Source organism: Chiloscyllium plagiosum, chromosome 23 (genome assembly GCF_004010195.1).
Source record: "Chiloscyllium plagiosum isolate BGI_BamShark_2017 chromosome 23, ASM401019v2, whole genome shotgun sequence".
Lineage (NCBI taxonomy): Eukaryota > Metazoa > Chordata > Chondrichthyes > Orectolobiformes > Hemiscylliidae > Chiloscyllium > Chiloscyllium plagiosum.
Genome location: NC_057732.1, coordinates 40,045,042 through 40,060,614, shown reverse-complemented (window position 1 = coordinate 40,060,614; position 15,573 = coordinate 40,045,042). Strand labels below are relative to the sequence as shown.

Genomic DNA, 15,573 nt, shown 5'->3' with positions numbered 1-15,573 from the left:
TGGTAGTTTTCTATGTAGAGCAGTCACTATGGATGGCTTTAAAAAATACTTGATTCCATTTGGATTAATATCCATTATTAAATATAGGTTAATTTAATAATTCATTGCCACAGAAGGCTGTGGAGGCCAGGTCATTGAGTATACTAAAGACTGAGATAGATAGGTTCTTGAGTATCTTGAGGGTTGCAGGGAGAAAACAGGTTGCAGGGAGAAAATTGAGAAAGTTATCAGCCATAGTTGAATGTTGGAGCAGATTCAATAGGCTGAATGGCCTAATTTCTGCTCCAAGATTTATGGCCTTATGGTTTTATAGAATCGCCAGGAGGGTGCAGGCCACTCAGAGGGCATGCACGTCCTGGACAGCTTTTGTATCCTGGATTACAGAATGGGAATGGCTGAGGTCCTTGGTTCAGCAGAAAACCTGATCAACAGCTCTTTAGATACAATCAATTTTGGTCTTTACCACTCGAGTATTTTGCACCGCCTGTTTGGAGCACAGGAAAGAAAGATCTGAAGCATAATGAAGATCTGGGAGGAGGGAAAGGATACTTTGAGGAGAAGAAAAATCCAGAGAAAGGAAGTTCCAGACAGGGTGGAAAATGGTGGGAGGAAAAATGGAGAGGGAAGGGATATTTGGCAAGGAGGAAGGTTTGAAAGGACGGAAGATTGAGGAGGGGAAGGAAATTGTGACTCAAACGTTCTTGAACTTGGAAAGATTTGGGTGAAGAGATTTCTGGAGTGAAGGCAGATTTGGAGCTTTGGGAAAGTTAATTCTGGATAGAAGGAAAATCAGGCAGAAAGGCATTTTGTACAATTATGCCACTGAGAACTGCTCTCCACTGAGGAAGTGAAGACCAAATCCTAAAGCATTCAGTTTTACTTGTGCCTGCACGCTGTCAGCTGGTTAGGTGTATTAGTACATTATATTTCGCCCTCTTGGGACATAGCATTCAATGCAAGCCAAACATGGAGAAACAGAAGAGTCCTCTTTTTCCTAGTTATACAGTCCCTTTGTGACCTGAGTTTTGGGTTATCTCAACATAACTCCTTGTCGATATGAGTCTACAAGATAATACTTTCTATAACTGAACATTGATTGAAATGTTAACTCTGCAGTTCTTGCTAAAGAAACAGGAAGGAATCTAGAACAAGAGCATAGACCCTAAAATTTTAATGGGCTGTTCAAGCTATTAATACAAAAAGGGACTAGAAAATTGGAACTTACTGCTTTGAAAAATCTGTTGAGACTGGGATCAATAGAAAAATTTTAAATTTGAATTAATATAGATTTTTATCAGGCATGGATATTAAGGACTGTGGTACAAGTCATGATCATGACAGGACTTTTTAGCAATGTTGATTGAGGTAAAAATATTAATGAGGATATTAGTGCTTTTGCAGAATATTTTACTCAAGAGAACAGACACAGGCATGGTTTAACATCTTCCCTGAAAGGCAGAACTTCAGACATTACAGCAGTCTCTTGATACTGTACTGGACCATCATACTAGATTGTAAGCTCAAGTCTCTTGAATGGGATTTGAACACATAACATGTAGTCAGTGCTGGAGTTGTACCTCTGAACCGCTATTTAAAAGTAGATGACAGTTGACTAATTTGAATAGAGGTTGTTATCATTAGTTCAGAATACAAATGACCATTGTACCATGCCCTAATGATTTTCATGACCTCTCTCTGCATGGTATAGGCCACACTAGCCAGTGAAGCAATTGAAGCTCTGACCTCCTTGTATGGCACTCAGTATACACATGGAAGTATTGTACAAGCTATTGGTAAGTGACACACTGAAAACGGCGTGGGTTGCTTTGTAATCTGACAAATTTCAAAGCTTTTGCTGCAATTTTAATGTCTGTGGGTAGGATAAATTCGACCCACAGAAGAGAGAAGCTACAAAATATGGATATAACGGGACACAGTTCAGATCCATAATGAAGGTGCATGTAACCACATTTTTGAATGGCATGGGGTTTTGAATGTTGTAAAATCTTTCTCATTATTTTCATCCACCAAACAAGATGGCTGGAAGAGTTGAAAAAGGTGCAGTGTATATATCTGTTATCTGTCTGCAAATAATATGTGCACAACAAAACAGATGAAAGCATTCTCTTGTTCATTTTGCAGACCAATGCTTTGATTAATCAGTCAGGCTGCCAGGTTTAAAATGTAAACACAGCCTGGCAGTTAATTATCAATCAGCATGAAAATGATGATTTGGAGGCAGGTGTTGGACTGGGGTGTACAAAGTTAAAATCATGCAATACCAGGTTGTAGTCCAACAGGTTTATTTGGAAGCACTAGCTTTCAGAGTACTGCTCCTTCATTAGGTAGTTGTGGAGTATAAGATCGTAAGACACAGAATTTATAGCAAATTTTTACAGTGTGATGTAACTGAAATTATCTATTGAAAAAAACCTGGATTGTTTGTTAAGTCTCTCATCTTTTGAATGACCATGTTGGTTTAAATTCTTTCATATGCAAATCACAGAACTTTTTTAAAAAGTTAAATTCTCAAGTGAACTTCAACAATAGGTGCCATGTCGACCCAGATAATGCATTGAAGGTGTGAGGCTGTCTGTGCCCCAATGTTCAGATTGATTCTAATCTAAAAGAGGGATTTACAGTATTTTACATGGATTCATGCAGTTTTTGAGCAAAATAAAATGTAATTCTGAAAGTACAAATTCACCCCACACCTTATATATGTGGGTGTGTGTGTGTGTGCAGGGATGTATGAGTGTCTGTGAGATAGTGTGTTTATGTGTGTGAGTGTGAGCGTAAAGGGGTATATGTCCATGAGAGCGTGTCTGTGTGTGTGTGTGTGCGCGCGTATGCAGTTGGGTCATCTGTAGTATGACATGAACCCAAGGTCCCATTGACACCATTCCCATGGGTACTGAACTCAGCTATCAGCCTCTGCTTGGCCACTTTGCATTGTTGCCTGTCCCAAAGTCCGCCTTGGAGGATGGTCACCCGAAAGTCCGAGGTCATATGTCCCGTACCACTGAAGTGTTCTCCGACTGGGAGGCAACACCCTTGGCTTTTGATTATTGTGCAGTGTCTATTCATTGTTGATGTAGACTCTGCTCAGTCTTGCCAATGTACCATGTCTCAAGGCATTCTTGCCTGCAGCATATCAGATAGAAAACATTGGCCAAGTCACATGAGTACCTGCCGCGTACATGGTGGGTGGTGTCCACACGTGTAATGGTGGTATCTGTGTTGACACTCTGACACGTATTGCAGCATCCACCATGACAAGGTTGTATGGTGTTGTCCTGTAAGTCTGGCAGTTTGCTGCAAACAATGATCTGTTTGAGATTTGGTGGTGCTTAAAGGTGATAAGTGGAGACATGGGGAAGATCTTGGTGAGGTGTTCATCCTCATTGATAATGTGTTGTGAGTGGCGAAGAACACGGCATAGTTTTTCCGCTCCTGGGAAGTACTGGACAATGAAGGGTACCCTGTCGGTTGCAGCTCATGTCTGTCTCCTGACGAAGTCATTAAGGTTTCTCACTGTGTTACGTCAGAACTGGCAGTCGATGAGTTGAGCATCGTACCCCATTCTTATGAGGGCATCCTTGGGTACTTCCAAGTGCCCGTCATGTTCCTCCTCATCTGAACAGTCCTATGTATGCGTGGGGATGGTCCGTAGAGGATGGCCGTTAAATATGTTTTGGAAGCTGGAGAAGTATAGTATCGTGAAGTTATCTGTGGATTTGCGGAAGAGTGAGGTGCTGAGTTGCCAATCTTTAATGGAGATTATGTGTCCAAGAATGAGACAGATACTAGAGAGTAGTCTAATGGTGGGATGAAACTCATTGATATCACTGTGTAACTATTCAATGACTCCTCACCATGGGTCCAAAGGAAGGAAATGTCAATATACCTAGTGTATAGTGTTGGTTGGAGATCCTATGTAGAGAAGAAATCTTGTTCGAACCTGTGCATGAAAATGTTGGCATATTGGGGTGCATATTTGGTCCGATGGCTATTCCATGTATCTGGATGAAGAACTGGTTGTCAAAGGTGTAAAAATTGTGGTCGAGGATAAAGCGGATGAGTTGTAGGACAGCGCTCGGAGATTGGCAGTTGTTGGTGTTGAGAACTGAAGCTGTTGCCACGATGCCGTCATTATGGGGGATGCTGGTGTAGAGTGCTGAAATGGCCATTGTGATGTCTACAAATCAGAGTTCCCTCCTTAACCAATCATCATATGCAGGGCAGGTGGGAAATAACCCAGACCTTCTAGCTGGAAAAGCAGAGCAGATCAGGCAGTATCCGAGGAGCAAGAGAATTGAGGCTTGGGCATAAGCCCTTTATCAGGAATCTCCTGATAAAGGGCTTATGCCCGAAACATCGATTCTCCTGTTCCTCAAATGCTGCCTGACCATCTGTGCTTTTCCAGCACCACACTCTCGACTCTGATCTCCAGCATCTGCAGTCCTCACTTTCTTCAAGCTCAGAAGACAGGACACTAGTACTGTGCCACAAGAACCCAAACAATAGAGGAGAAAGTACACTTACATGAAAGATTACAACAGCCCAGGGACACAAGTCTAGATATTTTCTAATCATCTGACCCGGAGATGTTATTGTACCTCATTGCAGCAGGTGAGATTTGAACTTGGACTTCCTGGTCCAGAGGTAGGGTTACTACCACTGTGGCACAAGGCAGCCCTTAAGTGTCTGACTGAAACGAAGAGAAAACATTTAAAACATTTGTGCTGAATTATTGGCACTTCTCTCATTTATTAAGAAGCGCCAACATTTGTATTTCCTTCTTTCCTCTTCTGTATTTCCATTATCTCCAGTTTGTTTCCAATCCCAAATTGGCTGTGGGAAAGCAATGTGGAGAGGTCATGTGCAAATGCTCAGTTTTGGGTGAGGAGAAGGGGGATACCTTTTGTTTTGATAATGGTACAAAATGTGACCAAACCAAAGCAGCCAGCGATAATTAAGAAAACTGACAAAATAGTCAGTATTACCAGTTTACAAAAGCATAATATCACCAAGTAATACCTACAGAAAATACTCATTAAATTGGGGCTGACTGCTGCATTATGCACGTTCACCCCTCCTGGTGGGATAATGCATAAAAATACATGGCCAGTAGCAGGTTTCCACATGAAAATGAAAACGGCTGTCTGTACAGTGTTCCCATAGCAACTACATTTAATTCAGAGAGTTAAGCCCTCCCCTCACTACTGTACTGAGGCATTAAAGCTTTCTCTTAACCTCACGCTGCAGTTCTGATTTTGTCAAGTTCCTTCATGCCCATTTCCCATGAGTTTTTTTCAGGCCTGCCTCAGAAAAAAGTTTTAATTTTTACTTCTCATGAATTTTCTTGAATCCACTTGTAGAAAGAAGTGAACAGTCTCAAAACAGCATTAAGCATGGCATAAATAATCCACACATTAATACCCTCATTCTTATTTCTGGCTCTAAATCCATACAAATCCAGGCCTACTCAATCCATTTCTGTTCCAGCCAGAAATTGGGGCACATGTTCAGGTTTTCCCCATGAGTTTTGAGAGCATCTGCCAGCCTACAAAACACAAAATAAATAAAGGGTACTCATTTAAGAGTATGTGCTGTTTTTCTCTAACTAGCAGTAGGAAATTTACAAACCTCTTTCAATCTGTACACTCTCCAAACAATTAAGCTCTGATTACCTCAGACATGGTTACTTGCAATAATCTGCCTTCATATCAAGCGCAGAGGAGATTTGTCGGCATGAAACCCAGATTAAAGTATTTCATCTCAGTATGTGGACTGATGAAACTGGGGCTGTTTATCTTAGAGCAGAGAAATTAAGGGAGATTTTGATAGGAGTTTTCAACATGAGAATCTATTTTGATACAGTAAATAAGGGAAACCCCTTAAAGTGGTTGAAGAATAGGTGACCAGAGGACAAGGATTGGAGAAAAATATTTATTCAGTGAGTTATGATCTGGAACACACAGCTTGAAGCAGGTTCAATAGTAACTTTTAAAAGGGAATTGCATAAATACTCAAAGTGGAGAAACTTGAAGAGCTATGGAGTTGCAGCAACAAGTGAGACTAAGCCCCGACAGTCAAATGGCTTCTGCATGCTGTCCTTTCTGATTCTGTTATAATGAAATATCACAGGACATACATAAATAATGCTATAATACTCCTACCAACAGCTGGTAAAAACACATATCACAGAAAGATTTCACCGGTTAGTTGAACAATTCAATATTTTAATGTAAGCATTGACTGATTGGATGTTTGTATTTTGCTTGGTTGTCCATTTGAACCCTTTCTCTATCTCTGTAGGTGAGAGTAGTGGGAACAGCATTGACTGGAGCTATGACCAAGGTATTAAATATGCATATGCCTTTGAGTTGCGTGATGAAGGTCAATATGGCTTCAAACTTCCACCGAATCAAATCGTTCCCACGGCTGAAGAAACCTGGTTGGCCATCAAGAAAATAATGGAGCATGCTTCCAATGTCTTACCTTGATATTATCGCTGCTGATTTAGAAGGCCAGTGCTCAGGGCCAACCAGCTACTTAACTGTATTGTTATTGTGCATCCTTTCTGCTGTATGGCTATAGATACAGAATTGCATATTGCTATAATACTTAACACAACATACAGTGCAAAAAGATGGAAGCTCATTACTGTCACCTCTGCCATTGCAGATTTACATTAATTCCAGCTTTTACAAGCAAATGGTTTGAGAAGATACCTGAGTGACAGGGCTGACCTTAGCTTTAATGTATAATAACTTGTTCACTGTTCAAATTGAGAGGTTATTCTAATCTGACAATGAGGGGTTCTCCAACCCTTGGTCAGGGTTTACTTCAATCTCAGAATATGTGTGTAGTGTTGAATTGTTCAATTTTTCTGTGTTTGTCTATATTTGTCTGGTAGGAGAAAGTAAGGACTGCAGATGCTGGAGATCAGAGCTGAAAAATGTGTTGCTGGAAAAGCGCAGCAGGTCAGGCAGCATCCAAGGAGCAGGAAAATCGACGTTTCGGGCATAAGCCCTTCTTCAGGCTACTGCTTCCTGAAGAAGGGCTTATGCCCGAAACATCGATTCTCCTGCTCCTTGGATGCTGCCTGACCTGCTGCGCTTTTCCAGCAACACATTTTTCAGCTATATTTGTCTGGTGGCTATCTATTGACTGACCTGTAGGTGATTAGTTAAGCGTGGATGTTACTGAGAAAGAGAAACTAAACTTTAAGCAACAGGAAGTATGAGAGCAGATCGTTAAAAGTATTGAATAAACTTATACCTCAGATTCAACATCTGAATGTATAATCTCCGAATATTTCCATGGAATAAAATACAATGAGGTAACATTAATCTGTTTCAGTTGTATGTTTCAGTTGTACCACAATCTGAAAGTGCCTTCCATTCTCAAGACTTAGATTGGTAACAATGTCAATTTAAGTTTGTATATCATCAATTGCAAGATGAAATGATTTAATCCAACCTCAGTATTTAAGAGTTTACATTTCCATGAAAATTCATGATCTCGGAGTTTTGATTTGCATAAGACCAGTTGAAGGTTTTGCTCCAAACTCATCCTGCAAGAGTCCGCCTTAAATTTATTTAAAGATTTCACCTTTAGGAGTTTAATTCAATGATTGATTAAGGGTTTATCGTGACACTTAGTTAACATTCGCAGTTAAAGAGAAAGAGCCTTACCTCTAATCTCATGCATTATAGCCTAGATGTTACCACAAATGTATGATTTAACTGTTCATCCCAAGCTAGGAGTTTATACCTGTACCCAATCTGACTGCTTAATTCTTGATACCAAACTCATCATTTTCCAAATAACCATATTTCAGTTTCATTCAAATCTCATGGGTGCAAAGGGTTCACGTCAATCTCAAATTAAGAATGTCTTAGAATGTTATTTACTATGCTTGATGTCTAATATATAATGCTTGTCAAGTATGTATTCATATAACATTTATTAAAAATAATTACCTGTTGATCATAAATAAGGGTGTGCTGTACATCTCTATGACTCTATGACTCTAAATCAATATCTGTCCGGTTTGTGATTGGACAGTCCATCTTTTTCACAGAATTGTTGTGGTGCAGAAGAAAGCCATTCATACACCCTACTGGCTGCCCAATGAGCATTGGAAATTAGTGGCTTTCCCTTGCCTTGTACATTGTTTCTATTTAAATAATCATCCAATGCTTTTTTGAAGGCCTCAGTTGACTCTGCTTCTAACACACTTTCAGGCAGTGCATTCCAGATCTATACCACTCACATGAAAAGTTTCTTTTTTCTGACAGCACATTTGCTACATTTGCAATTTGTGTCCTATTGTTCTCAACCCTTTTCTGAGTGGAAGGTTTTTCCAATGTACTCTATCCAAACCATTTATGATTTTTAAAACTTCTATCAGACCACTCTTAGCCTTCTTCTCTTCAAAAAGACCAGTCCCAACTTCTCCAATCTATCCTCATAGCCAAGGGTATTCATCCCTGGAACCAATTTTGTCAATCTCTTCTTCATTCTTTCCTATGCATTCACATAATTCCTATAATGTGGTGCTGAGAACTGTATACAATAGTCCAGCTGAGGTCTAAGAAGTGTTTTGTATAAGTTCAGTGCTTCCTCCTTTTTCTCAGAGTCAAGTTGCATGCTTTATTAACTGCACTTTCCATCTGTCTTGCCATCTTCAGTGAGCTATGCACTTGTCCCTCTGCTCTTGCACTTTCTTAAATGTTATACCCCAGGTAACCTGCCCACATTCTTTAAATCAAAATGCATCTCTTCACAACTCTCTGCATTGAACCTGATCTGTAACGTATCTTCCGCACTCCACTAACTCTATGTCCTTTTGGAGTCCTACACACTCCTCACATTTCATAATACTTCCAAGTTTTGTGTCATCCGCAATCTTGAGATGGTTCCCCCAGATCAAGATCTAGAATATTAAATAGAAGGAAAAACAAGGCTCCAAATATTGACTGAAAATAAAAGATGTTGGGGATCACAGCATTTTTGAAAGTCCATGTACACCACATCAACAGCGATATCCTCATTGACGTCTGTTGCCTCTTCAAAAAACTCCAGTAAGTTAGTCAATCACAATTTCTGCTTCAGAAAACTATGCTGTCTGTTAAAGAACAAAGAACAAAGAAAATTTACAGTCCAGGAATGGGCCCTTTGGCCCTCCAAACCTGAGCCAATCCAAATCCACTGTCTTAACCTATCACCCAATTCCTAAGGATTTGTCTCCCTCTGCTCCCCACCTAATCATGCATCTGTCCAGATACACCTTAAATGAATCTACCATGCCTACTTCTACTAGCTCTGCTGGCAAAGCGTTCCAAGCACCTACCACCCTCTGTGTAAAGTACATTCCGCATGTATCTCCCTTAAACTTTTCTCCTCTCACCTTGAATGCGTGACCTCTCGGTTTTGAATCCCTCACCCTGGGAAAAAGCTTAACTCCATCCACCCTGTCTATATCCTTCATGATTTTGTAGATCTCAATCAGGTCCACCCTCACATCTCCATTTTTCTAATGAAAGCAATCCTAACCTACTCAACCTCTCTTCATAGCTAGCACCTTCCATATCAGGCAACATCCTGTAAACCTTCTCTGCACCCTCTCCAAAGCACCCACATCCTTTTGGTAATGTGGCGACCAAAACTGTACACAGTATTCCAAATGCGGCCGAACCAAAGTCTTGTACAATTTTAACATGACTTGCCAGCTCTTATACTCAATACCTTGTCCAATGAAGGCAAGCATACCATATGCCTTCTTGACCACTCTATCCACCTGTGCAGCCACCTTCAGGGTACAATGGACCTGAACTCCCAGATCTCTCTGCTCATCAACTTTTCCCAAAGCTCTTCTGTTTACAGTATAGTTCGCTCTAGAATTAGACTTCCCAAAATGCATCACCTCACATTTGCCTGCATTGAACTCCATTGGCCACTTCTCCGCCCAACTCTCCAGTCTATCTATATTCTCCTGTATTCTTTAACTGTCCCCTATGCTTTCTGCTACTTCACCAATCTTCGTGCCATCTGCAAACTTACTGATTAGACCAACGATGCCCTCTTCCAGATCATTTATGTATATTGCAAACAACAGTGATCCCAGCACTGATCCCTGTGGAACACCACTGGTCACCTTTCTGCATTTCAAGAAACTCCCTTCAACTACTACTCTCTGTCTCCTGTTGCTCAACCAATTCTGTATCCACCTAGCTAGAACACCCTGCACACCATGTGACTTCACTTACTCTATTAATTTACCATGGGGAACCTTATCAAACGCTTTACTAAAGTCCATGTATATGACATCTACAGCCCTTCTTTCATCTATCAACTTGGTCATTTCCTCAAAGAACGCTATTAAGTTGGTAAGGCACAATCTCCCCTGCAAAAAACCATGTTGTCCATCACTGATAAGCCTATTCTTTTCCAAATATAAGTAGATTATATCCCTCAGTACCTTCTCCAGCAACTTTCCCACCACTGATGTCAGACTCACTAGTCTGTAGTTACCTGGAATATCCCTACTACCCTTCCTGAACAGGAGGACACCACGAGCAAGCCTCCAGTCCTCCGGCACCTCACCTGTGTTTAAGGATTCTACAAAAATATCTGTCAGGACACCAGCTATTTCCTCTCTCGCCTCCCTCAGCAATCTGGGATAGATCCCATCTGGTCATGGGAATTTGTCCACCTTAATATCCTTTAGCCTACCCAACACATCTTCCCTCCTTATGTCAATGTGATCCAGAGTAAACAAATTTCTATCTCTAATCTCAACATTCATCAAGTCTCTCTCCTCAGTGAACACTGATGCACAGTAATCATTGTGAATCTCACCCATTTTCTCAGGTTTAACACACAACCTTCCTTCCTTATCCTTTAATGGACCAACACTTTCTCTAGTTACCCTTTTGCTTCTTATATATGAATAAAGGGCATTGGGATTCTCCTTAATTCTGCTCGCTAAAGTTATTTCATGTTGTTCCTAAACAACCCACATTTTCCTCATGCCTCCTGAGTGCCCACCGCTGAAATTAAACTGACTGATCTGAAATTGCTGGTTTTATCCTTACAACCTTTTTGAACAAAGGCGTAATGTTTGCAATTCTCCAGTCCTCTACCACCACCTCTGAGATTAGGAAAAATTATTGCTAATGCCCCTGCAATTTCCACTCTCACATCTTTCAATATCCTTAGGTGCATCTCATTTTTTCCTGGTGCCTTGCCAACTTTAAGCAAACATAGCCTATCTTCCTTGTCAATTTAGAAATCTTCGAGTTACAGTGCTTCCTCCTCTGTCTCATTAGCCTGGGTAACATCAATCTCCTCTGTAAAGACAGATGCAAATATTCATTTAACATCTTAGACATGCTTCTTGCCTCTGTGTAAACCATTTCTTTGGTCCCTAATTGTCATTCGTCCTCCTTTTACCTTTTTTTAACTATTGATGTGACTATGATAATTTTGGGATTCCCCTTTACATTGGCCATCAGCCTTTTCTCATAATCCCTCTCTGCTTCCCTCATATTCTTTTTCACTTCCCTCTGAACTTTCTGCATTCCTTTCAGTCCTGAATTGTAATTTCTACCTAGCATCTGAGCTTTGTGTATGTGTGTGCAGGAGCAGATATGCTCAGTAACAAGTTTTTTTTTAGCTGGTTTTTCTTTTGTTTCAAGTCCAGGACCAGCTGTGTGTTTTCAGGAGTACTCTGCATAGTAACAATATCTTGACTGGTTCCTGGGCTAATGGCTACAGTTTTGTGTTTAGACAGTTTAATAGAAATAGCCAGCCTGTGATACAGAAATCATCCTACTCTCTCTCCATTCTGAATGGAGAAGTAAAAGAAAATCCTGAGCAGCTGGCTACTCGCTCTACAAATTCCCATCTTGAAAAGGAAAAGGGAAAACCCACCTTCAAAGACACTGAATAGTGAAGCCTAAACCTGTGAATGAAAGACTGAGGATTGATGTGTACACAACCTTATTTATTATGTTCTATGCATTCACATACATGCACAGTAAACCTGATTATGACTTCATTACTTTTTCCCTTATTCTGATTTCATCTATAAGCTTACTATTTTCATTGCTGGTCCTATTTGTATAAGTACTTTGTATATCCTAGCATTCCTCTCTAATATTCTTTCTTCATTCCCAAAAACAAAGTTAAAGTCCTCCCAATGCAGTGGCCATCTGTTCATTTGACAAATCATTGAGATATCATTCAAGGAAGCTATAGATATCTGCACTGCAGCATTACTTCATGACAATGGGGTGGCACAGTGGCTAGCACTGCTGCCTCACAGCACCAGGGATCTGGGTTCAATTCCGTGTGGAGTTTGCACATTCTCCCCTTGTCTGCGTGGGTTTCCTCCCGGTGCTCCAGTTTCCTCCCACAATCCAAAGTTGTGCAGGTTAGGTGAATTGGCCATGCTAAATTGCTCATAGTGTTGAGGGATGTGTAGGTTAAGTGCATTAGTCTGGGGTAAACGTAGAATAGTAGGAGAATGAGTCTGGGTGGGTTTCTCTCCCGCGGGTCGTTGTGGACTGGTTGGGCCGAAGGGCCTGCTTCCACACTGTCGGGATTCTATGATAATTTAGACTTATCTTCAGTGTGTAAATCAGTATTCATTGAACTTATGAACTCAGCAGTTGTGCAGTTGAGTTCAGTTTCGATGACACCATGTACTAGCAAATAGATGGTGTTACCATGGGATCCGCACAAGGCTCAGAGCTCAGAAATATCATTGTTGAATTCCACGAGGAATGATTCTTCGATGGAATGACGTTTACCTTCCTAAATATATCTGAAACGTTGATTATACGCTTGCAATATTTGAATCCACAGCAGTAAGAATTTCCTTCCATGTCTTAATTGTTTCCATCTACGTGGACTTGAAACAAAAGCAAAATAGTGCAGTTGCTGGAAATCTTAAACAGTAACAGAAAGTGATGGAAATATTCAACAAATCTGACAGCATCTGTGGAGAGAGAAACAGATTTAACATTTCAGGAGAGTGACAGGGTACCCCTATACCAGAACAGATGAAAAAGGGAGATGTAATAAGTAATCATGTAATAGCCCTTCCCTAATGTTCTTCTTCCCCTTCCCCGGTTACATTTATTATATTTATATTTTTCCTCAGATCTGACTAATTGTCATTGAGATGAAACGTTAAGTCTCTCTCCTGTTGTTGAGTGTTTCTTGCATTTTCTGCAATTTCACCAACATGGCTCTGTGTGGCCAAGTGGTCTGTCATGAAAAAAAAATCAGTTCTGAAGAAGGATCATTAGATCTGAAATGTTTGTTCTGCTTTCTCTCTATAGATGCTGCCAGACCTGCTGACCTATTTCTGTTTTTGTTTCAGATAGGGAGCAACTGCTTATTCTCATAAAAGGATTAAGAATATGAGGGCACAGGCACAAGGTAGTTTGTAGAAGTAAGTTTGCAACAAAAACCTTTTCACACAGCAAGTAGTTAGGCTCCAGAACGTATGGCTGGAAACGTGGTGGGACAGGTTTAATTGAGTACAATCCACAGGAATAAATCAATAACAAAAATAGGAAATGGATGTACTGGTTGCACTTGACCTCTCTTTTGCGGTATACAAGTCAGACCACTTGGTGTTATTCATGTGTTTCAAGACAGCATTGGATTCTTATGGAGAAAAGAAAGTTGAGCAGTATTAAGTCATAATTCTGATTCTAGAGAGCTAGTGTAGGCAAGTCAGACTGAATGCCATTCTTCTACTCCATACAATTTTGTAACTTGTGATGTTTTTAATGAGCCTGTTCAGAGGATCTAGGCTTGGTGGATCTTGAACCCAGATTTGCTGGCCCAGCAGTAGGGACACTAAAACTGCACCACAACAGCCCTTAATTATGTGATTCTAGATACATTTAATCAATCTGTATTGCCATACTTATCTATGCTACTTAACCTGTGATATGCCTGTATAGTTCACAAGACAAAGCTTTTCACTGTGCCTTGGTACACGTGACAATGAATTCAATTCAATTCAATAGTAGGACAGAGTCATATTATGACACATCTCTGGAACTCATGGGACCTGAACCCAGGCCTTCTAGCCAAGAGATAGGTAAAGTACCACTGCACCATAAGAGGTCCCAAAAGTAAGAAGGGAGCTTCCCTGGCCAACTTGTATATGTTTTTAGCTGAAAATGTGATGCTGGAAAAACGCGGCAGGTCAGGCAGCGTCCAAGGAGCAGGAGAATCGATGTTTCGGGCATGAGCCCTTCTTCAGGAAGGGCTTCCTGAAGAAGGGCTCATGCCCGAAACGTCGATTCTCCTGCTCCTTGGATGCTGCCTGACCTGCCGCGCTTTTCCAGCAACACATTTTCAGCTCTGATCTCCAGCATCTGCAGTCCTCACTTTCTCCTGTATATGTTTTTAAATCAACCTGCTCAGGCACATGTCTGGAACAAGTGGAACATGAACCTGGGCCTCCTGGTTCAGAGATAGGAATACTATTACTGTACCACAAGGCCCTTTATCTATATACTGAATCTCATGTTAGAACCACCACAAGGCTTGTCACATTTTTGTTATAAATAAAGAACCTATAAGTTTCTTATTTTAGTATACATTTGATATATCACCCTATTTGGGGACGTTAGTAAATACCTCTGGACCTGGGTGCCCTGGCTCAGAGGTAGGGACTTTACTACTTTGCCACAAAAACCCATTCAACTCTGCTAATTCAAATATTAGAATCACCACTAGATTAGATTACAGATTAGATTACATTACAGTATGGAAACAGGCTCTTCGGCCCAACAAGTCCACACCGACCCGCTGAAGCACAACCCACCCATACCCCTGCATTTACCCCTATACCTAATACTACGGGCAATTTAGCATGGCCAATTCACCTGACCTGCACATCTTTGGACTGTGGGAGGAAAACACCCGGAGGAAACCCACGCAGACACGGGGAGAACATGCAAACTTCTCACAGTCAGTCACTTGAGTCGGGAATTGAACCCGGGTCTCCAGCGCTGTGAGGCAACAGTGCTAACCACTGTGCCACCGTGCTGCCCACTTGCCACCGTGCCACCCACACTTGTCAAACTTTCAGAAATGAATTTAAGGCAGCAGTAAATTCCCTTATTCAATGATCTAATTACACAACTATGGACCAGGTGGGAGTTAAACATGGGCCTCCTGACTCAAAGGTAAGGACATTAGCAAATAAAAACTGAAAGAACTGTCAATGTTGTAAATCAGAAACAAAAACAGAAAATGCTGGAAAAGCTCTGTCAGCATCTGTGGAGAGAAATCAGAGTTAACGTTTCTGGTGCAGTGACCCTTCTTCAGAACTATCAGGGATATTGTCACTTTGACACAAAAGCTTCCCCCAAAAACTCTAGTGATTCTGGTTCCACACCATCCAATTCGATGGTAATGAGCATGCGTACCAATAGGGGCGGGGAAGTCGAACGTCAAGCCTCTGCGTCGCCACGTGCTGCGTGCTTCCCTGATGCGGTGTGCGTTTACGTCACCGGTTAGTGCGTGCGT

At 41.1% G+C, this 15,573-nt stretch overlaps 1 protein-coding gene across 1 annotated transcript in view; it reads left to right on the top strand.

The window, feature by feature from the left end:
- The window catches only part of LOC122561817 (carboxypeptidase A1-like), a 37,248-nt gene extending 30,283 nt beyond the window's left edge, over positions 1-6,965 (top strand). The window contains exons 11-12 of the mRNA XM_043714020.1: positions 1,709-1,793; positions 6,322-6,965. Coding sequence (XP_043569955.1) covers positions 1,709-1,793; positions 6,322-6,509 — 273 coding nt within the window. The 3' untranslated portion in view covers positions 6,510-6,965. The remainder of the gene's footprint in view (positions 1-1,708; positions 1,794-6,321) is intronic.
- Positions 6,966-15,573: the final 8,608 nt, after the last annotated feature.